Source organism: Oxyura jamaicensis, chromosome 1, assembly GCF_011077185.1.
Source record: "Oxyura jamaicensis isolate SHBP4307 breed ruddy duck chromosome 1, BPBGC_Ojam_1.0, whole genome shotgun sequence".
Classification (NCBI taxonomy): Eukaryota; Metazoa; Chordata; class Aves; order Anseriformes; family Anatidae; genus Oxyura; species Oxyura jamaicensis.
In genome coordinates, this window is record NC_048893.1 from 28,516,089 (window position 1) to 28,540,053 (window position 23,965).

The following is a 23,965-nucleotide window of genomic DNA, read 5'->3' on the forward strand; positions in this document are numbered from 1 at the left end:
TACATACAAACCAATGCCAACACACCTTACACTGTAATGCATTGGCGAGAACTGTTTTATCTTTCTTCGTTTCATACTACTATTAGAAATTAAAGCTGCCCAATCACTGATTTGGTGCAGATGTGACCTGCAGCTTTGGCACTGCAAGGTTCTTATTGCAGCTGCTCCTGGATTAGTGTTAGTACCCCTTCACAAGGGAAAGGGATGGGTGATAAAGCATAGCTGTGGTTTTGGACTGGGAGAAAGTCTGGTCTTAACTTCAGGAGATCTTTCATTTGGATTCACCAAGTTGCTCTGATCATGAACTCTAGAGAAGTACATAACATAAATTAATGTCTACATAAAACTCTCTCGAGTGGGCAGGATATGCAAACGTTATTTTCAGTAGTCTTTGAGTGACAGGGTACTAACAACTTTTTGACCGGCACTTGATTTTTGTGGGTAAGTTCACAATTTTATTCCTTCTGTGGTGATCTGGATAATTCAGAGGTTGATGGAACAAGTGAATTTAAAAGACATCTCTTTGAAAAGAGATTTGTTTTCTTTTTCTGTTGTCCATTGTAACAGTAGTTTTTACATGAGTTTTGTACATCTCGAGACAGCAGTTCCTCAGTACACTGAGTACTGTCTGCCTTCATAAGTAGCAAAGTTAACAGTTGATTGACACTAGATGAAGTGACAGAGAACACGGCCATGACACTAGACTCATCTTGAGTCCAAACAAGAATTTTGAGTTTTGTTAGAAATCATATGCTTAGGGTGAGTAGGAAGGGAAAAAAAAAATCTCACTCCTACACCTCAATGCCAACAAATTTGAATGATTCTGTTTGTCAGCTGAGTTTTAGCTTGGTTGTGTGCATTTGATTATGAAGTGTTTCCTTCTGCAAAGAAATGTCATCTTAAATTGTGGATAAAATGGCTCAGATGAAGATGGTGTTGTCTGCTGCCATGGAGACAGAAAACATTGCTGAAACAGGGAAAACATATTTTCATCTGATTTAAAACAGAAAAGTACAATTTGATTTTGTCAAGTCTTTTCTTGTGTCTAATTAAGGTATTCATGGTCTCTTTTGGTGGTGAACACTGGTTTCTTTGTATTGTTGTGTGTGTACAAGTTGTAGACTTACATAAATGACTAATTTGTTTGTGCTACTCAGTTGATGGAAAGCAATGTATCTGGTCCTTACTGCTGAAGCAGGTCTTGAAGGTTGAGCACCATCTGTTTGTTTCTAGTGATAGTTTCAAAGTGTGAAAACAGAATTCTACTTTTTGGACTTTAAGATTCTCTTGGCAATTTCCCCAGAAAATATATGGGCATTATGTATAATAATCTTGACCGAAAACCCATCTATATTATTCTAAACATTCATTGAAATATAGTTGTGCTAATTTGATGAATGCTTATTTATTCAAAGACCCCATAACTGTCCTCTGCATTTCAGTACAACATAATTAATTGAAAACTGTAAGGTAACATCAATAGAAGTAAGCAGTATCTTAACTTGAGAATAGTTTTTGTTTTTCAAGTAAACCATTTGTAGCAAAGCTTCTATTGCAAAGCTTCTATTTGCTTCTAAAGCCACATCAAAATAAATATGCCTGTGGTCACCTTTCTGTTTTTAGAACTTAAATGTTTTATTGATTATTTAAGGAAAAATCTGTCCTGGAAGAAATTGATGTGATTGTAAACAGCCTACTAGATATTCTGTTAAGGACAATACTAGAGATCACCAGCCGACCACAGCCATCAGGCTCTGCTATGCGCCTCCAGTTTCAAGATGTGACTGTAAGTTTCTTATAATGAAATACCTCACAACCGTCACTGGTTGAACTATTAGATTCATGAGAATTATGCCTTTTATATTGTTATTCAATGGTAAGATTTTGTGTATTAAACAGAGATTGAGCAGAACAATGAATACTTCTTGCACTTTGTTCATTTTCAAAGGAAATTGAAATATTTTTTTCATTATATTATTTATATTTTGTGATCTTAAATAAAAGAAAAGAAGGTAACTCTTCAGGTTATTTCAGGTCAGTAACTATTTCACTGTTTCTTTTGTTGAGATTTTCAATAGCTTTCTGAATCTCTCACTAAGTTTGAATTCCTGAAAGTGGATACTGCTGAAAGTGTATCAACTAATAACAATTTACTTCCTAAGACGCGTACATTTTTACATGATGAAACAGCTCTAGAAATGCCTCCAGAATCTGTGATGCTAGCCTGTATCAATCCAAATTTATTAATCAAAAGTCATTCTATTGTTCTCTGGGCCGAGCATTTGAATTTCATTTCTGTCACATGAAGTAGGGCATAGAGGATGGATTTAGAACATTAATAAATGATATTTTGGTCAATGTGATAACAACAATTCATGAAAATTAGAGTGTTGAAATTAAGCCATTTACAGGAAGGCTAATCGTGAGCATTGATGAAACAAAATGAAGTATTACTTTGCTTTGTTTTCAGCAAGGTTCCCAGTTTGCATTTGAAGGAGAAATCTGTTCTAATATAGCAGGGGATATGACCCCAGTATGAAGGAAGGGGGTAACTTTTTGTGAAGAGAACATACCGTGCATTGTGATTTACTGTCACATTATACACTTAATTAATTGCCTTATTTTTACATTGTAACATTTTTATTAATGAATAGATGGTTGCTTTCCAAACTAGAATTTCCTCTGAGATGAAACATTTGAAAAAGCATTTAATACCTGTGAAAGAAATGTGTTGTTGCCTTTTTTGTTTATTTTATCCCACAGAGAGCAAACGTTAGTTGAAGTGTTTTTGAAGCTAAGTTTTGTAATAGGGTAACGCCAAGCTTTAATCACTGTGGTTCAGTAGGACTATACATCTAAGAGTTTGGGTTTTTTATCTGTAAATTATAAAATTACAAATGTACTCTGTGTGGCATATCAGACCATTACAAGAAAGCTCAGCTGAAGCAGGGGTTGTAGTATTAGACTCCTAGTGCAGCAAAGCTCTGAGCGCATTGGTTTCTCCTGATATATCCACTCACTTTCAGATTAAGTTTTAGTAAAACACCATGACAGCCTAATTCTTTCACGCTATCAAAAATTAGACTGAAAATTCTTTCAAGTTGCAAAATTTTCTTTTTATGCATAAGAAAAGCCATGTCATTGTCACCGCAGGCATCTGAAAGAATACTTAATGTGGAAGTGACTCACAGCACAGCATAAGGCAATTATATACATTTATGTAGAAACATCATGCAGCATGGGCTTATGGCAATGCAAAGAGCCAAATTCTTGGAACTATTTGTAGAGCAAGTATGAAGTACCCAATGCAAGTACAGCAGTGGAGTCTGTTCCAGTGTGTTAAAAGAATTTCAAGCAGCACCCATCATAAAATATTCTTTGTGAGATGTATCATGGCAGCACACTGGATAAAATTCTATCATACCTTTTTTATCAGATAGTCTTAATAATCTTACTTTTGGACATAGTCCCAAACTCATTGCAGTGTGATCTTATAGGCCCACAGGTCACTGTTTTTCTGCAGTTCATAAAATAAAAAACATGGCTTTGGGGGGAGGGGGTGGGTGTTACAGGTGTTGCACTAGTTAACACTGAATTCAGTGGAATGGTGAAAGTGAAAATTATACTCCAATTTCTTTAGGATATCAGTGATTTGGATCTGTAGGTTTTCTTAAGAAAAACATAGTAGCAGAGAGCAAACCAATTAGAGCAAATCTTTATTTATTTGGAATCTTGGAAGTTTAGTCCTTGAGAGTCTAAATGAATTGCAATTTAATTGTCAGCTTCATGTAGTTTAATAATTACGCTCATTCGCTGAGACACGGAAAACTACTTCAGGATTCTACGTAAGTGAATTTGGGTTTACGGCTTGGCTTGATTTAGGGCACTAGACTCTGGTCCTCATGTTTTTTATCAAGGCAATTTTGTTTGTAGAGTTTGCTTCTGTGCATGACCGACATAACTCCTGACTACTTAGTCTGTGGCTGGCACTGGCAGAAATCTTAACAAAATATGTTTTCATATTGGTTTCACCAAATGCAGCTGAATATTCATTGTTGTTCTAAAAACTAGCTGCCTGTATAGCTACCTAAATTTAAATGAAAAGCTCAAATTTAGAAGTAAGTTAACAATTAGCTAAAGCTGGTACCATTTTAAAGCTAATCTGTCTGTCAGTTGGAATAGTATAGCTTTCTATAATAGACTGTGATTTTTAGTATATTCCTGTAAATCAAAGTAAGTGTGGAATCATAGACGGTAACTAGAAAAGGTGACTAGAAAGGACTGCTTAAAATGCGTAAGCAGGAAGGGAAGCGTTCAAAAGATTCATATGCAACTTTTGTCACTCAAGCTGACAATCAGGTAAACTTATACCTTTACTTATTTTTCTTATTTTGGCTAATTAGCCATATCTGAGTGGTCTCAAATTTTATAAGTAGAATAAAAGTCTCTAAAATTTGCCTATTTAGATGAGCTTACCTTATGTTAAATAGCATGATAAAATCATATCAATACAATGAAACTGCAATTCTTAAAAAAAAATAATAAAAGACCCAAGTCTTTTTGCTCTCTGAAAAGAACCTGATAGGACTGGAAATAATTTTTCAGCTACCTTATGGATATTTACAAGATAACAGCTGTAACCTTGCTGGTTAGGCCCAGACCATGAAGGTTAACATACTTTGTAGATTTAGGATGTTGTTTTGAGAAAGCTGTGCTCACTGTAAGCAGCAATGGTTTTGCAGGAAGGTAATTAATTTGGGATCATTACTTCAGTGTAGAGTATTATTATGGGCAAGGCATACTTATTACTTTACCCCTATGTTGGCTGTTAAAGCAAGCAGCTGGCACACCACCAAGCATATAAGGTATAATCACAAGTGTATTAGCCCTTCCACTGTAAAATCCAAAACAACCATTTCTGTGAAGACATATTCCTTTTTTAATCTTGCTTTCTGTTTTTAAGGAAAGACAGAGGAAAATACTCCCAAAAATTCACTTAAAAAACTAGGAAAGGCAGCATTTTAAAGTAGTGTTATCATACCCTTCTGTTTTCCAAGTCTTGTTCCCATTTCTGGTAGTTAAGGGCCAGAGTTTATTTCCCATTTTTGAACAACTTTGCAAGATACTAGAATTTTTCTTCTACAGCACTGGGATGCAATCCAGACCCTATGATTAAGTTCCATTTATATATACATATATTTATGTATGTTTTAATGAGAACTTCCACTGTAGGTCCAAGAAAACCTTTTACCAAAACATTTTCAAATTTTGTCCAGTTGTATAAATGAGTTTTCTTTTTGACAAATACGATATTTCAATTAAAAATGTTTTGAAAAATTCCCAGCTATTTCTTCCCTTAAGGAAAACATGATCATTTTTCCCAGAATTGTTGCAAAATACTTATTTTTCATTTCAAAACAGAGTTGACAAAGAGGTTGTAATTTTAGCAATCTAAATAATCCATTTAAAAACAAATACAAGGGAAATAAAGGACAAATCAAACTTCTACTGCATTAGCTCTTCTGGATCTATAGATTATGCTGAGCAAGTAAACAGTTTTGAGTTAAAATTAATTTTTTTTAATGGGAAGGAAATTTATAGCTAAATTAATGTATTTTCATTAAGTATGGAATAGTATTTTCTAATTGTCATTAATTTCCCTTGCATTTGTTGATTACTTTAACTGCTTATCATATGACAGTTTATAGTGTCTTCTGTATTTGAGCTTAATCTCTCATATGTTTATTCATGGCCTTACCTGAACAGGGGGAGTTTGTCTCTTGTTTGCTGTCACTCTTGCGACAAATGACTGATAGACATTATCAACAGCTTCTTGATAGCTTCAGTACAAAGGAAGACCTGAGGGTAAGTAACAGAACTGTCTTTTTACTTGTTCAGGTCTCTATTTATGTCTCTTTTCTCCTTCTCCCTTTCAGATATTCCTGTGCTTTGATGAAATACATCAGTGTTTAAATGCAAGGTGTTTTTTGGATTAGGTAGCTTTTACACAGCCTTTCATGTGTACTCAGGGCAACTCCTGTGATGGAGCTAGGATTCTATTGCTTCTACAGTGACAACTGAAAGAGTAGAGATGGGAGCACTATATAATTGCTTTAAGGCAATATACAATAGCCTCAAAGCCTATTTAAAAGATTGTGTCAGTCTAACATTACACAGGCCTGCTTGATTCTTCCTGTCAGCTGTTTGTCTTATTTATTTACTTGTTTATTAAGATATATATGGCAATGGCAAACACACAGCTTGATAAATGTGTATTCAAATAACGCTTTGTTTTTCCTAACTGTATAACAGGTCCTTTGGCAGGAGGACCAGTCAGACTTGCATTGTTTGTCTGCCCTGTTTGATGATGGAAGAGAATAGCTGCAGAACTTTCTCAGGGCAGCTTTCACCAATTTTATTGATGGACTTACCAGGCTCATGGAGTTGCAGCATTTTAAATTCCTTTTTGGAGGAGAGGGATGAATTAACAACAACAACACAAAATAGTAGTTAAGGCTTCCTGCATAAAGGCATAACACCAAGGCTTCCACTCTGCTATACCCTGAGAATCTGGCTTAGGACTATGTTTGATCCACATAAAAAACTTCGAGTGATCACTTATTCCCATTATTCAGCCAATGATCCTAGATAGGAGAGTCACGACATCCTAGTGTGATAGTATCTTTTTAGATGCTACTTTTAAATTATGATTTGATAACCTTAATTATTGCCCTGAAATGGAGAGCCTAGTCATGGTGCAATTCCAAATTTTCTTAAATTCCTGTTTAGAGGTGATCTGAAGAGAGCATGCCATTCATTCATGAGTGCCTTTATTTTGCAGTGGGATGATCTTACTAAGTTTGAAAGATAGAAATAAAATAGCACCGAGAGCTTATCTCTATCATGAGTCAAGTGTACTACCTAAGAGTTACACCGAGTGGGGGGTACTAGACCATCTGGTTTCACCTGGCATAGTTTGTATCCTTAGACAATTTTTAATATATATTGTTGGAAATTAGGCATTTTTTTCTGAAAATATTTTCACTTTTGTTTGAATTCTGATCAGATATGTTTTCTTAGGTTTAGATTTTTAGATTTACTGGAGGTTTCATGCTTGATTTCTGTGTTTGATGTATCTGTGAGTACAGTGTTGAGTTTATTCATACTTTTGTGCTTCTAGAACATGAAAATCTCTAGAGTTATTGCTTGAATGGTGTTTGATTTGAGACATATTTATATTCCCCGCACACACATACCCTACTATTATACAAAGACATATGGAAAGCAGCTGTAGCTCGTGCCATCAGCTATCAAAATAGAGGTTGTAAGAACTCAAGTCCAGAGTTTATTTTTCTCATTCTGATCTCACCAAATCAGCATCAACTCCACCAGTGATTAAGTGGCAGTAGGTTTGATGATAATTAATGCAGCACTGCTTCTCTTCTGAATCTTAAATAATATAAGAAATTGTTTTTTCCTCTCTTGGAAATATCAAATACCACTGCAATGTGTGACTGACAGGAAGAGGGAAAGATGAGAGCTAATGTGTTAGTCTGACACTGCTATTAATCATGAGGTGACTGTGTATGTCTTGAACCATCTTCACTCAGAGGGTGGTGAGGCACTGGCCCAGGCTGCCCAGAGAAGCTGTGGATGCCCCATCCCTGGAGGTGCTCAAGGCCAGGCTGGATGGGGCTTTGGGCAACCTGATCTGGTGGGAGGTGTCCCTGCCCATGGCAGGGGGTTGGAACTGGGTGGTCTTTAAAATTTCTTCCAGCCCAAACAATTCTATGATTCAGTGCTTCTGTGATCCTGCCACTTACCTCTGTGCTATGCTTTGTTTGCCAAGCATGGAACTTCTTTCATATTTTATACTGCTTTAAGATATGTTCCTTAGGAACTGACGTCAGTATGAGTAAATCGGGATTCAGAAGGTGTAAATATCCATGATAAGACATTCTTATTTGAGGTATTTTTAGAGACCGAAATAGTAACCATAGTTATTATTCTGGTGGCTAGTATGTATTTGGGGATTTAAGCTTCAGTGGTAAATATCATCAACTTGCTCTATTTTTGAATCCTCTTTCTGCACCATGGTCAGTGATGTCAGATTGGATTGGGTCTTCCGTAAGCTACATTACAAATTACAGATGCAATACAGGGTTTGCAAGTGACTTATCTGAGTGTAACCCAGGCTTTTGAATTACCTCCTTTTTTTTTTTTTTTTGGTTTGACTACTCCTGTTTATAGGTATCTTTCTATTCTGAACAATTCTCAGAAAGACTATGTGTTTGCAGGAGTGCAAGTTTGCACAGCATTTATGCTCCTATTCAAAAACTATCCCCATCAAACCACTTTTCCAAACAAAAATTCACTCATGTAAGTACTTGTAAAAAAGGAAATGAGGATTGTCATTCGTCATCAAAACATAACTCAAGTTATTCTTTCTGATAACGATCTATACCAAAGTTATTAAAGGCTGTTTCCAGCTTGTTCATCACAGTATAGCAAAGTGGAGTTTGAAGGAATAACATCAATGTAAAAATGACAGATATATCTGCACATTTTATATGACACACATCTGAGTGATGATTTAAACACGTGGTTGTTCATAGAAATATTTCCTCTATTTTTAAATGTATTTAGTTTAAGTAATTGACATGTTGACTATTTTTATTTTAGTTCTTTCTTAAAGAATCAGTTTTTTTCCACAGACAACAGAAGATGGAGAAAGTGTTTTATATTTGAAAACATGCAAATGAAGTAAGAAAGAAATGTCAGGGGATTCATGGCTGAGTGGTAGTGCCAGATATTCTATTTCAGTCACTTTTTGAAACATTTAATTTAATAAGACAATAATTTTCAATGCTTCCTTTAATTTATGTTTCAGTATTATTTTTAAGATATGCTTATTTTGTTTACCACAAAATAGCATCTTATTCTGGTAAATATATTTTTTAGCAATTTACATAACAGAGACTCCCTTGTAGGCAGATATTTGCTGCTACAAAAAAGCTCGGATCTAATTTATGACAAAAGATTACAGTGGAAATTATAAATAGGGGTAGAGATGTGGGAAACTGAATGAGAAGAAAAACAGTATATGTTAGCATAATGCAGCTTTGACCACAGCAAAATGGTTTTGATTGATATGGATGTGTTTTTAATTAATAGGTTAAAAGAAAGCAAAATAAAAGCACCTGTCAGAAGGCCTAGTCTTCATACACTGCTGGTGTATGCTAGTTGATGAGGCAGGATAGATATACAGGAGAGATCTATTGTAGGAAAAGATAGTGTTTCGTGGGGCTGGGAGTGAACTTTACTGGTTCTCTGATACCAGCTAAAGGAGCCTGAGCTAAAGGAGCCTGAGCAGGGTAAGGTGGGTGCTAACCCCAACCAGCAAGTGCAGTCTCTTCCACAGCTCTCTTCTCTACTGACAGTTTGGACAAAGACTTTTTGGGGTTGGTTGGCATGGAGTTGGCAATTTAGGTGACTTCTGATGTAGACTGAAGAAGCAGTGAAGGAAAGAGGATCTGCGAAAGGGTTTGGCCACAGGATGTATATGTTGTCCTGGCGGAGACAACTCACTTTCAGACACAACTCAACCATCTTTCTTGTAGGCACCTTGGCGCTCTGCAAAACGTCTCTGGGATGCTGCACAAAGACTTGATAACAAGTAGCTTGATAACTCTGCAGTGCGAACCAAGGCATTGGGGGATCAAGCAATTAGCTTTAAAGTGGACTGTTGTCCCAAACTAAAATGCTAGAAGATTTACCCTGAGAAATCCTTTATAGAGTCTGCCCAGCATTACAGAGGATTTTACATGCATAAAGGGAGATGTGAAAGACATTAAAAGATGCTTGTTGATTAAATGAATAAATGGTTTCCAGTCTTTCAGAAGGCCATGCTTCTCACTGAATTGCAGTTTCCTAATTTCATCAAGCAGGTATTGCAGCAGAATGAAACTGAACTTTGATATCATAATATTGTTTGAGTGTTGTAAGATAGTACTAGAGCTTATATACGCTAGATAGGAGTATTAAGAGAAAGTAGTTGCATGGAGTATGTAAAAGGACAAAATTACTCTGTTACTGTCACTTAAGATAAAAGGCATATAATAGATTAATTATAGCTGTATTCAACCAAACAAATTTTAGTTCACTTATAGTGCCGGCAAAAACACTTTTTAAATGTTAAAATCTGTTACTAAGTCATTTTGCAGTGTTTAGCAGAACAGATACAACTATCAAATACAATAGCTTATTGCACAGAAAACAGTTTAAGCTATAGTTACAAAATCAATCTACAGTGAATGGCACTTCATAGTTATGTCCTGTGATGGCTTTGGAATGTTTGGACCATGAAAGAAAAATGAGAAATCGCATCATGCAAAATCCCAGGCACTGTAAGGCTGATCAAAACACTGTGGAATTGCTGTATGGAACTGTCGGAGGGGAGCTCCTCGGGTGTCAGAGACCTGCCACTGAATACAGATGAGCAGACCTGAGACGTGAAGGCTACTTGTGCATTAATGTCAAAGTATCGGACTAGTTGGCTGGCATTTTACTCTTTGGTTAGTTTCATGCTTATGGATTCCTAGGGAAATGTATTGTCAAATAAACAAAAGTTCATTTGTGAAAAATAAGTTAGGCACAGATTAACTCTTTAAATAGAAGTGTAATAGCTGTATCATGCAAATCTTGCAAAAAAAAATGACTTTTTTCTATTTTTTTAACGAATTTTCTGTTTCTTCTCAAGTTACATTTTAGCTTTGAATTACGCTGCATTTTTGTTTGTATGTTTTAACATTTACCACAACAAAGACGAACCTCAATCCTGGGCTTTTCAAATTCATATTTTATAGCTAATAAATCACATTACAGAATTGATGACACAATTTTCTATTTTTTCTGTTAAAATTAGAAATAATTAGCCTGGTGTTGCTCATTCAAAATAGAATGCCAGTTTCTACGTTGGCTTTGTTTTCAAGTTTGCTTGGAATAAAAGGTTCATTCTGTTCTTAGCCAAGTTGCCTAAAGAAATGAAGCATATGTGATCTTCCTTTCTGTCTGTCATTCTTTCCTTAGCAACTTATGAATTAGTCGATGAATTTCAGCAGGCTTGGCAGTGGCCTGCTGGGTCTCAAAGGCATTAAATTTTACACCCCATGCAGCCCTGGAGTTTTAAGTGGTCCTTAAACCACTTTTTGGTTTCCCAACAGCAGGCATTTGGTCTCTTCAGGTCAGCAGCCATTCTGTAGCTTTGCAACAGAAGCAACACGTATTGTGTCAAGACAGTGGAGAGGATAGAAATGGGATATGGGAGAATGGGGGTCAATACTGTGAAGTGTCATACAGCAGCATTTGGGGCATTGCCATGTTTTTGGGATTACTGCACAGAGCTGCAGAGATTACTGCACAGGGAAAGGAGGTAACCCCTAAAGAAAAAAAGGAAGAGGCAGAAGCATTGATATTGAACACTACAAGGTGGAAAGCTATCGATAGGCAGTCTGAAATAAATACGTTGCTCATGGAGATACTTGTTTATCTGTAAAGCTGGTCACCTGCGTTCACATGCTGTATTATCTGCAGTGAGTCTCATTTATACTCTTTAATACTGAGGATTTTTTGGCCTCTTACTCAGAAAACAAGTTGTCTCTTTTATGTAATCTTCTCTGGTGGGTGGGTGCTGGGATCTCAGCTGCCTTTCCCAGCGCCTGCATTCGTCCCCCTTTACAGCGATTCTCTAATGAAAGACATCTGTTGTGCAATGCCCATCATCTACACTTTGGTAAATGCACTTGAGAATACATTTTGGTGTTCAAAATTAGTTGGTACCTCTGGCTGTATCTTCATCTCATCCTTGTTTTGAACTCCGTCTGTACAAATGACATGGGCAGAATTAATATTTCAAACATTTCAAGTGCAGGTACAACACTAGTTCTGTTAGTTGGATTATGTCATTTGCCTCATGTTCCTCATGACATTGAAAAGCCCCATTTTGCTTACTGAAAAAAAATACAAGCAATGTTATACACAATTGAGACTGACCATTACTACCTTTGTTTAAAGCATTACTTATCAGAGAATATCTGTAAAATCTTGTGCTGAGAGGCATAGCAGGAATAGCTTAATTTAGTTATTTATTAGTGAATTAAATGACATAGGAGATGAAAATACTAAGCTCTTTCTACATTCATTCTACAGTGCTTTCTACGTTCAAAGTATTTCATGTGCATTTACTATTTGTATGTATTCAGCAATTGAAGCTGAAGGGTTAAATGACCTGCGTACAGACAGACAGCTGCGTTAGCAGTTCAGGGGTCTGGACATTGCTGTTGACTTCACTGGTCTTTGAAAACCCAATAATAAAATTGTCGTTGCACTCTCTCTCTTTCCCACCAAATAATGCTACTTTTAGAATAAATCTTGAATGTGATGAAAACCTGGCATGATTAAGGAGGTATTCAGAACTCTGTGGTGTTTGTAAAGTGCTTTTTTGATTTGCAGATTGTTCTCAGGATCACATTTGTGGAAGTGTATGGGTGGAAACCAAATGCATCTTTGACATTTATCTTATGTATTGCTGTCAATCAAATGGCAGATTAAATTATTTTTCTCTTTTTAAGAAAAAATGAATTAAATTGCTATTGGAAGCTTTCTTAGGGAATCAACAATGAAAAAAATATTAAAAGGTATATATGTTGAAAGTAAGTGTGCAATTTCCTATTCCTATAACGACTTTTTCTGCCTCTGATTAAGATATTTTTAAAGCTCACTGCTCTTTTTAAAGCACCAGAGGTATAAGATAGCTTCTTTTCCTTCCACAGGATTTCCTACTGCAGATTTTCACTGTATTTCGGATACTGATACGACCAGAGATGTTTCCCAAAGACTGGACAGTGATGCGTTTGGTTGCAAACAAGTAAGACATTTTTAATAGTAACAAAAAAATAAGGGTGTATGTGATGATCATAGTATAAGGAAACACAGTTACATGATGCATATAATAAAAATGCAAAATATCCTCTATAATGCTGGCTGCAGTTTTTCATTTTTGAATTTAAGATTGGGTTTAAGTTTTAAAATCCCTGCACTTATTTTACACAACAAATTCATAGTATAATCTGTTCCTGTTTATCTTCTAAATTTCAGTAAGAACATAGAACTGGTAACTCAGAAACACTTCTACAGATTGAAGATGCTAAGCATCAACAGCTTTGTTTTCCAAGCAGCAAATGACATATCTCAACAGAACTTCATTTCAGATCTGTTTGTTGAAATGCTGAGTTGGTAGAGATCTGTTTTCTCTCAAGAAGAAATTATCTGCTATAATATTATTAATGATGTTTTTGCGTGTTTGTTAATTTAGTGCTTGTCAGAAAAATCACAAATCAGGAAATAAGGCACAGCACCGGCAACAGTAGCATGGGGCTCTAAGCCTTGCCTAGTGATACTTTGAGATATAACCTGCCTTTGAGCCATTCTTTCTTTGCTCTGGCCTTATTTTTACAGAAACATGTTCCCAGCATTTCTGAGAAGTCATTACAGTAAGTCTAAAACTATTGAATTTTATTTCACCTGTGTCACCAGCTATCCTTTTATGTAGGCTTAGTTTTGGATCAGATAAGCCAGCTGAACAGTCAACACAATTATCTAAAAATCAGTGTCAGCAGAAGAGGGGGGTTGTACTGAGCAGTCCTCGGAATCCAGAATTTAGGATTTACTTAAACTGCAATGCCCGATGACTTGTTTTTCAGTCTGCATTGTGCCTACCAGCTCCAAAAAGAATTTGAATTCATAGTGCTGTACGGTCAATTAGTAATGATCTTCTGGTTACAATTAAATTTGGCAAAATTTGTATTCATGATAGATGTTATGTGTGTGCATGACAGTGTTCAAGCTTTATCATGGCTTGAGAAAATAACATTTTTTGCTCATTTTTATTACATGATTTAGTTGTGCTAATCTTTCCAGGTTTGGATTCCAGCAAAAAAAATTAATAATCAAAGCATGGGTATGATGCATCTGGTAATCATGCTTAAGAAATAAATTGAGAAACACAGGAAAGAGGGAAAAACATAGGAACTCTTAGCTTCATATATAATCTAAGAAATCGCTACATATTCCAGAAACAGCTGGCTTGGCAGATGGCTTTGCAACAGCTGACATGTACAAAACTAAGATTTAGGAACGACCTTGGCATGTGCTTCTTGGAGTGGTGGTGTTCAGATATGCTAAAGATGTTGTTACCAAGTTCTGCAAGAAGAGTATTTGCTTGCATTAGTATTTTGGTGAGCATCAAACATCTTTTATTATTCCGTGTCATGTTGCTTTTAGCCATCTCTGGTGAAACTGTGACTCTGTGTTCAGTCCTGTCAGTCACAGAAGACAGGCAGAAGTTGGCGAACTGAACTCAGTAACAAGCAATTGCATAGACATTACTGTCAGCAAATGGCATGTAAGCACACCTTTACCAATTCAGCATTTAATAATTTACTTTGCTAGGTATGTGCTCCTTTGTGGAGGAGACTCTGCTTTGCTGTGTGTAAGAGAGGGTTGGTCTGGTGTTTTGGCTAAGTGTGGTGTGGACTGAAGAAGCATCATTCCCATGTTACATATTCATGGTTAGTTTCTGTTTCTTTTTGAAGCAACAGAAAGGAAATTGCACTTCGTTTCTCTCCTCAGCTGCAGGACACTAGTTTTTCTGGACTAGTTTTTCTAAACGGGAATGCCATCCTTTCACTTGTTTCCCCCACTGCCATTTCAGAGGCTGCCTTCCATCAATTTCCCTGAGGAAGTGGCAGAGACACAAAGCAGCGCCTTAGCTGGAATTTCCCCAACCCACAATCTTTTAGTGGAAAGGGAAGATCCCAGAGTCAGGATGAGAGGTTAGGGCACTGCCTGCACCAGACAGAAGTGCCTGTGAGCTGTTCTCTCTTCCCTCCATTTGCTGAGCCAGAATGCTTCCAGTAATCTGAGCCCCTTTTGCGACTGAATGCAAAACTTCTTGAACTCCAGCCCTGTTCATGCCTACAAGGAAAAACTGCAAGGTGTAGCCCATCATTTTAAGAGCATAATCAAGTAATCCATTAAAAAAAATGATTTTTTTTTGAACTCCTTCTTCGCAGGAATAAAATCACTGTCATGTTTCCTGTGTCAGACAGCCCCTTCTCAGCTGTCTGGGCTTCATTCAGCCCGAGAAGCTGTAGCTAATCTGAAGGCAGCGTGTGTCTTGGGAGCTTCACCATCGCTGCAGTCACATCACCAGCAGCACTGTCTTTTCTCTCCACTCTCCCCTGAGTGATATAAAAATTCAAACTGTCTGGTATTTACAGGAAAAGAGATTTAGACTGTCTGAGCCTAGGGAAGAAATGAGTCCTAGCAAGGGTATAATCAGGTAATAAGCTTTTCCTGAGGGAGAAAAAATAATTTCTTCTCTTATTTATACATGCAGAACTTCAATTACCTGAAAGATTTTCAGGTCTTAAAATGCCATAAGAGTCTTTCAATATGTATTAATTATATATAAAAATATTGCTGCCCCCTGGATTCTAGAATTTTTTCGTGTTGCAGTATTTTCAGTAATTATGTAGAATCTGATACTTGGATGCTGTCTGGGATAAAACAAAAGAGAAGGTACTGTGAGCTCAAGAAGACAAATCTGGAACTAGCCAGAAATTAAGATACTTTATGATGAGACACTCATGGTCTATAATTCTGAATGTCTGGATATCTGTCATGAGAAAGAATTAATGACTAGCGTTACAAAATCACCAAGTGATTTCTAAAATTCAATACATAAAGTAACATTTAAGAGAGCATACATGGTACTAAAACAGAGAAATAGATCATTTTGAGTTGTATGATGGAAGGAGAAGTACACACAAAAAATCTTTAACGTTTATTAGCTTCTGGCAGTGAGACCAATTAACTCTGTTTAAACTACATAACCATGTAACATCTGTATTGAGCTAATCAGGATGCATTCAGCAAAACAAAGTGATTATTTATGGTTATTTAATATTTCTAACGGATTTTAATAGAGCGACAAGTTATGTTTCTTTTATATATGTTATAGAAATCATCTTTTTTTCTTTAATTATAGGACAGACCCACTTTGTACATAAACTAAGCAGTAAGATATGCCAGACTAAACCTGAAGCTTTTGCATAACACCTTCATAATGTCTCTCTCAACTGGAAATAACAGTGTAATGGTCACTCAGTTTACCCTGAGGTTAGGGAAAGGATCACTTATCCAGTGCTTTAAATGACTGACATTTTTTGAAAGCCTTTAACAGACTCAGCTGAACTCCAGGTGTGCCATGTTTCATTAACAGTTGAGGAGGCTGTCAGAAAGCCAAGTGAGGTTCCCATTACTTGCTGAGCAAAGGTTTGATATTTGTAACATACGGTGCCCACGTATTATGTAACAATGAATTAATTTCCCACTGCCCTTGCTGTGCAAGAAGCTTTCAGTTTAAAGATCTCATCCTTTGAGTATTTTGTTGAATGGTAGAGATGCTAGATCATCCAATTTTCAACTGGAATTCTAAGAGCCTACAAAATGGATTTATGAATATGATTATTTATAGTAAAATCATTGATCTATAGAGTAAGATTTACCATAATGTGTTTTTTATAGTACATTTACAAATATTTCTGCTGACAGTTGGGCATACTGACTTTTAACAGAAGATCCTTTCGGTTATCTAATTCAATGACAACTGGAAGACATTATTATTATCATTTAAAAACATTAATTCAAACAGAATACGCAATAAAGGAAGACATCAAATTAGCATTGGTTTCATCATTATGGCTGCTTTGAAGAATCCTGTTAGTTCCCATGGTGTGGGAGTCTGAGACTCCTACAATTTACAAAAATTCTTGCTTTTATGTAATACAAAGTGTTGCTAACAACCTCCTTGGTTTTATGTAATACAAAATGTTGCTTACAACTGAACCTGTAAAAATGGTTCTGCGCCATTGTCTGTCACAGAGCGTATGTATATAGAGATATGTATGAATAAGTTTATATACGTGCAATAGTATGTATATACACATTTATGTGAATATTGTTCATTTATGAAATAGGAAAGAAACTTCTGTTCAAACAGCTTAGTGCTTTTAAAGATTTTATTCTGCAACAGCAAAGGCTAAAATGAGAAGCTAATGTGTTACGTGTTTGCCCCATACCAGAATGGGAAAAGAGCTTTCATTTTCTATAGCTGGCTGCCCAAGCAAATACAGTTTGTCAAAGCACATTCCAGACATCAGAAAAGTTGTTGAACTTTTCAAACAGCTTATTGCAGAAAGGTTTACTGTGAAAATTTGATGGAGATACCACACCGTCAGAAGTGCCCTAACCAGACCCCAGGTTAGCATTTTGTATATGAGCCCAGAATAGTTGCGTAGCTAAAAGCAGCGATTTTCTTCTTTTAAAGTCGGGGTTTCTGAACAAACCTGTGGCAGGTGGTAAGAGGAAGAAAATAAAGTTTTGTCACAAGCTCAATGTTTTCTAGTTCGATACTCAGATTTTAAATAAATGTTTGTTATTTTGAAGTTGTTGGCTGGGAAGCAACATGGAATGTGGATAATTGAACTGGATCATTCAGCTGTCCATCTGTCCTCTGGCTGCTTTCTCTTCTTTGCACGTTTTTGCTTTTTTTCTTTTACAGAACCTATGTTATCTGTAGGAGGAGGGGAGAGAACCCCCACACTAACCAGTGTTTTCTGTCCTACCTGATTTTAGTTCTTGAGGATGCTCAGAAACAATGGCATCATCTTTCTATGCACAGTCTGTTTGTTTGTTTAATCTACTTCATACACAATCTCACTCTACAGACCCACATTTTATCAACTAAACCCTATCATATATTTGGCTTACTAAATAAATCAAAGTGGAGCTGTGTTGCCTATAGCAACAACTATTTGCGCTGCAGTTATTTTGCTATCTCAGGAAAATTCTGAAAAAGTCTTCTAAAAATTGCAGTTAAAATTCTACTCTGATTATTTTCTCATATGGATTTAAGCAGATCATTCTCTTCAGTTTCACCTGACATCTGAATGTGGCAAGAAAGGAATTCTTTCAGATATAAATAGATCTATGTAATATAAACTTGGCATTACAGTTGCAGTTTTGGGGATGTTTGGGGAATTTGAGAAGAAAACTATTTTCTCTAACATACAGTTTTTCAGAGATTTATTACTTTGGACTTAAGTTGAAATTTTGCATAGCAATGATTCTCATGAACTGACCTTTTCTATCAGAACATCTTCCTGAGAAGTGCAAACTATTTCCATTTTGTGAAACATATGGACTGTAAATTAAATCATGCACAAATACAAGAATGAGAGGATTCTTCTTATTCTTCCTGCATTGATTCTTAGCTTTGTTTATGTTACATATTGTTAACATTTCGCTTTGTTTTCCATGCTACAATAGGGAGTGCTGTGCAAACACTCTAGCTCCCTGTTGGTTTGGTGGAAGAGTAGGGTAAACTGCACAAACGAGTGCTAAACATAGAACACTACTTGGTTAAAAAGCTAAGATACAATATAATTGCTGAAAAAAAAATACGTATGAAAGTTTGAGCAATTGAACTAGAAATAAGGAAACCTTAAAATCAAGTAGTGGTCTAAAACCAGTACCAGACTTAACTGTTACAGGTGTTCAGATGCATTGAACCAGAAGGCAAAGCTTGACAGAGGCAGTCATTTTAAAAGTTGGGAAATGGAAGTAAGCATTTCAGCTAGTGAGAAGCTAAATGATATATAGCCATTTTGTATGTATAAGCTTGAAATCTTGTCAAAAGTGCCAGAAGAAAAATATCATTTATCTCCTAGGTGGGTTGGTTAGTATATAATTCCTCACTGCTGTGAAGGTGAAAAATATAATATAAAAATATATACTATTATGTATTTGTTATTATATTTAATAAAACATTTTATCTTAAATTCATTGCAAAAAGTGAAAAATGAAGTACAAAATGTAGAAAGGGAAACATATTCTAGCATTGAAATACAGTACAGGTCAAGAACCATGTACAAAGAAGATCTAGATGTATTAACAGCAGATAGATGGCAATTGCATGAAATGTACAGATGTAACCTTATTTGCAGAAGGTCTTTAAACATCTGATTGTTGTGAAATACATGAGTGTAATGGCAAAAAGATCATTCTGTATTTATCTTTTTTTCTGACTCCATAAGCATTCACTACTGATTACTTTCAAATAGAATGTAACGGTTTATATGGATTTTTGATTTGACCAAATATGTTGATAGACACAAGTGCAGCAGAAGTTGGCTTAAGGGGTGACATACTGAAATGATATATATTTAAATAATCTTTGAGGGTTTGCTGTTTCTGTAGATAATGAAACTTGCATTTTGCCAAGTGCTGTTTGCTTGCTGCAGTGATGAAGATTGTTATTGACACCTGGTGATGATCACTGTGAAGAGGTCTTGGTTGTTTATGTTTATCTAAGAATAATATAATTCAGGCAAGTGTCCGTGTATGACAATTACAGAATCATAGAATCATTAAAGTTGGAAAAGACCTCCAAGATCATCTGGTCCAACCATCACCCTACCACCAATGTCACCTACTACACCATGTCCCTAAGCACCAGGTCCAACCTTTCCTTGAACACCCCCAGGGATGGTGATGCCACCACCTCCCTGGGCAACCCATTCCAATGCCTGACTGCTCTTTGTGATAAGAGTCTCCTCATTTCCAACCTAAACCTCCCCTGGAGCAACTTGAGGCCATTCCCTCTAGTCCTATCACTAGTTATCTGTGAGAAGGGGCCGACCCCCAGCTCTGGTCACCAGCTAGATTTCACTCTGTTCACCATCATTCTCCGGGCCCGGCCATCCAGCCAGTTTTTAACCTAGCAAAGAGTGTACCTGTACAAGCCATGGGCTGCCAGCTTCTCCAGAAGATGCTGGATGTACGACCATTGGCAACAACCAGAGCAGAGATCTTTAGATGCAATATTTCTCAAAGAGTTCATGCAGTTTTGCATTTATCCATTGTCATTAAAAAGGCATTTTGTCCGTAGGGCTGTCAGTATTGGATATATGGTAACTACTAGATATTTTGCATTTATAATGTATATGCACATATTATGGGACCAAGAAAGTTAAAAGTAAATTGCCCGACTGTATATATTACTATTAAATGTGATATCAGCATTATTTGCATAACAAAGTTTATCATTTGTCTTTTTTTAACAGTTCTGTTGTTCTATACAGATAATCTATTTTCAGCACATTCATTCTTTTTCTGGATGTGCAAGCTCTTTGTCAATAGGTGCTGTTAGTAGTCAGGCATTTGTGTATGTTTGCAATGCAGTATTTAATATCACCCTACATTGTACATTTATTTTTTCATTGAAAAATTGTCTGGCTCTGAGTATTACCTGTGAATTTCCACTTAATGAAAACTACTCTCTTTTTTTAATTCTTTTTCTACCAGTGTGATCATTACAACAGTCTTGTACCTTTCGGATGCCCTTCGTAAAAACTTCTTGAATGAAAACTTTGATTACAAGGTAGAGTAAACATATCTAACGTAAGATAGATGCAATAGCTACTACATCATCCTGTGGCTTGGTTGTTTGTTGTTATACGGAGCTCCAGCATCTAAACACCTACAACATATACTACATCAGCATTTCCAAGTGCTCAGAGATTAAGTTTTTGTTTGTTTGTTTGTTTTAAATACAGGATTGGCTTAAAAATCAAGAACGCTGTGTTTTCATTTCTGTTTTTTTTTTTTTTTTTTCAGTCTCTGTGGTAGACTACTTGTTCATTTTTTCTGTATAGCATTGTTTTGATTACATAAACTATTTTTCTTTATTTCTCTGTTATTTCCCAGTTACCTCAGAAAGGAAGATTAATCCCATTTTTGACTCAATGCAAATTTATCAAAAATATGGGTTTGTGTTTCGGTAATTTCTCTCAGGTCCGATTAGCTTGCTGCATACTTAAAATTTTAAAATTTTGACACTCCATAACGAATATAGTTAAAGATGCATGCCTGTTAGTGAGTACATACAGTGAGTATAAAACCATGAATTACAGAATTATTCTTTTAGGATTCAGATGACAAGACTTGGAATGAGTCCAAAATGACCCATTCCCATGGAAACCAGAACAAATATTCTGCCCAACCAAGAGGCATTAGTCTAATTGCTTCATCATAAAGGCTGCAGAATTTTTCTTCCTTGAGAAGACAGAGAGCTCCTGTTGACTTCAGGCAGAGTTGTGGATGCTTCTCAGAAAATCCAGACTCATGTAGGAGAGATTGGAAGGAATACATACTAATCTACTGGGCATAACTGAAAGGAGGAAGCCTGTCCTTTACAAAGTTCTGCAAGATAAGGGGCTAAACCTGATGAAAGAATTACCTGCAGACCAGGCATCTATGTTTCCTAAACCTTCTTAGCAATGTTACTATCCTGCAGAGCTGCAGTCTGCAGCAGGGCTACCTTTACACTTCTTCATTCCTCCTTGCATGGAGCATCTATAATTGAGTAATAAGAAATCATATTCTAATTTATGTTAAATTTATATTTTAATCTTCTTTGTAGAAATTTCAACACCTGATTCTAAAAACATATAATACACAAACATAAGTATATTTACAATGTGATAACAAAGCCTGGCTTTAGTTTTGTTCAGCGAAGCCTGTAACTGTTGTCCAGTGAAACCTGCAAATAAAGTTAGAAAGTAGAAGAGGCCAGAAAATGATCATTCACTTATGTGATAGCTTTTTAGGTGTCAGAATGGTTTAAAGGCAGAACTTAAAAGGCAGAACTTTTTGTAGTCCTTAAATATACCAAAAACATGTTTCCAAATTGAGAAGGTAAGGTTTTCTGGTTCATGGTTGCAAAAAAAAATGCATATATATATCTGCAATTCTGAAACTTTTACATTTAAGAGATGTAGAATATGTAAAATAGATTTATTTCTGCTGAACATTTTGGGGCTGGTGAAAGTACACTCGGATGCAAAGCAATCTGGTTGAAAACATTTTGAGTAATTTATTAGCTGAGACTGAAACAAGTAATGTGATTTGAAAATTTGCATGTTGAGTGGTCATAAAATGGTAGTACTGAGAAAATGAAATAACCAAATGCCATATGCTTATTGTAGATCTGGGATTCCTACTTCTTTCTTGCTGTCATTTTTATAAACCAGTTATGTCTTCAACTGGAGATGTTCACACCTTCCAAGAAAAAAAAGGTTTTAGAAAAGTAAGTATTGCTGTCAGCTTCTAGAAAACTGTAATAGATCAAACACATCCCAAAATGCAAGATGTGGGAGGTTGTAAAAAGGCAAAAGAGCACAGTAACAATGTTTCCACTGGCTTGAATGAGAGTTGTTTCTGTTCCTTTGTATGGGACATCTGAGCTAATACCAGCCTTCATAGATGTGCCCAAATTGGTTCAGATACTGGGAGCAAAATAGACGTGTTGTAGCAATGCCAACACTGATTTCTAGTTCATGCGTTAGTTATTTCAGACTCATTCAGGTATTTCTGCTAGGCATTGCACTGTTGTCTGTATTGAATTAATTGTATTTCTTTAAGCTAGAGCAAAACTATTTGTTTCCCAGGGAACTATAAAAAATAGCTTCTGCTTCACAGCTATATTGCTGATGTATAGCACTTAGAAAGAAAGAACCAAAACTTTTGACAATATTGCAAATTCACCTGAATGTAGAAATCTAGTTTTAGCTGGGTACAACGGGAACAGCAAAAAGTTGGAAGAAAGCATCTCTTTGAAGTAGTTTTTTATGAACAACATATGAGACATTTAACATTCAACAGTGTCACAGAATGATGTATGAACTTGATTTTCTTAAATGATTTTTTACTGTTTTGCTTTATTTTTAATGTATTTTAGATACGGCGACATGCGGGTAACGATGGGATGTGAAATCTTCAGCATGTGGCAAAATTTAGGTAAGGAGTTAAACACATTGTCAGAAGCTCAAAAACTGAAAAGCACGTATTGTTACTTCAACTATTAAATACAATTACCAGTAATAGAGGCGTTGATGATAATTAAGTCCACATGAAGCCTTGATTCAAGTATAAGAAAACCCTAGTCATTTGTAGTTCCCTTTTTGATAGCTAAACCCAGCTTTCTAAGCACTGATACTTCTATTGTGTTGGACCTCTCCCTATTTCTTCAGAGAGAACTAAAAGAAACCTGTCAAAGAAATAGAAAGTGCTGCTCATTTGGGGCAGAATTATTATGCCTGAAAATATACTTAAGTTCACAATTTTAGTTCTGTTGGCAAACAGTTTATGGAACAGGCATATATCTCAATTCTGAAGCTCTCCTGAGGTGCTGGATTTGCATCAAATCTTCCCTTAAGTCCTAGCTGCACTAAAATATAAAGGCATAAACAAATCAGCAACTGATGCATTAATGACATGTTGGACAACAAAAGAAAAATATAATGCTTGGTTATAAACTTAGGAACATTTTTATATTTATAAGCGATAACTGTACAAACTGTTTAAAAATATAAGCCTTGGAGAAATTAGATGTTAGAAATCAGATGTTTGGGAAGAGAATCAGAACTGATTATGAGCTTGGGATACCATGTTTGTCATCTCTGTGTTTCAGTTATTCATTAGTTTAACACGTTAAAAGGTTAATTAAAGATATGAAGGTCATGAGTGGCTACTGAGATCTATCACCTCAATGCTATAAATCTTTTCCCTGGCAAGATATGTAGTAGTAATAAATTGGACTTTCTGATCAGCCTGTACTAGAAAAATAACCAAAGTTAGAAATATTTGCTTATTAATGTTGTTACCATTTGTTGTGTAGCATATTTTACTTATTTACAGTACTTACTATCGATTAGTGACTTTAAGGCATCCATGCTCTAACTTATTTGGGTACATGATGGATGTTTCTAAACTGGTATATCAG

The 23,965-nt window shown here is 35.9% G+C and overlaps 1 protein-coding gene across 5 annotated transcripts in view; it reads left to right on the forward strand.

Moving 5' to 3' along the window:
- Positions 1 to 23,965, forward strand: part of DOCK4 (dedicator of cytokinesis 4) — a 250,323-nt gene that overhangs the window by 177,622 nt on the left and 48,736 nt on the right. For all 5 annotated transcript variants that reach the window (XM_035320881.1, XM_035320922.1, XM_035320890.1 and 2 more), the window contains exons 25-30: positions 1,652 to 1,786; positions 5,767 to 5,865; positions 12,831 to 12,925; positions 20,488 to 20,563; positions 22,170 to 22,270; positions 22,922 to 22,980. In XM_035320881.1, coding sequence (XP_035176772.1) covers positions 1,652 to 1,786; positions 5,767 to 5,865; positions 12,831 to 12,925; positions 20,488 to 20,563; positions 22,170 to 22,270; positions 22,922 to 22,980 — 565 coding nt within the window. The remainder of the gene's footprint in view (positions 1 to 1,651; positions 1,787 to 5,766; positions 5,866 to 12,830; positions 12,926 to 20,487; positions 20,564 to 22,169; positions 22,271 to 22,921; positions 22,981 to 23,965) is intronic.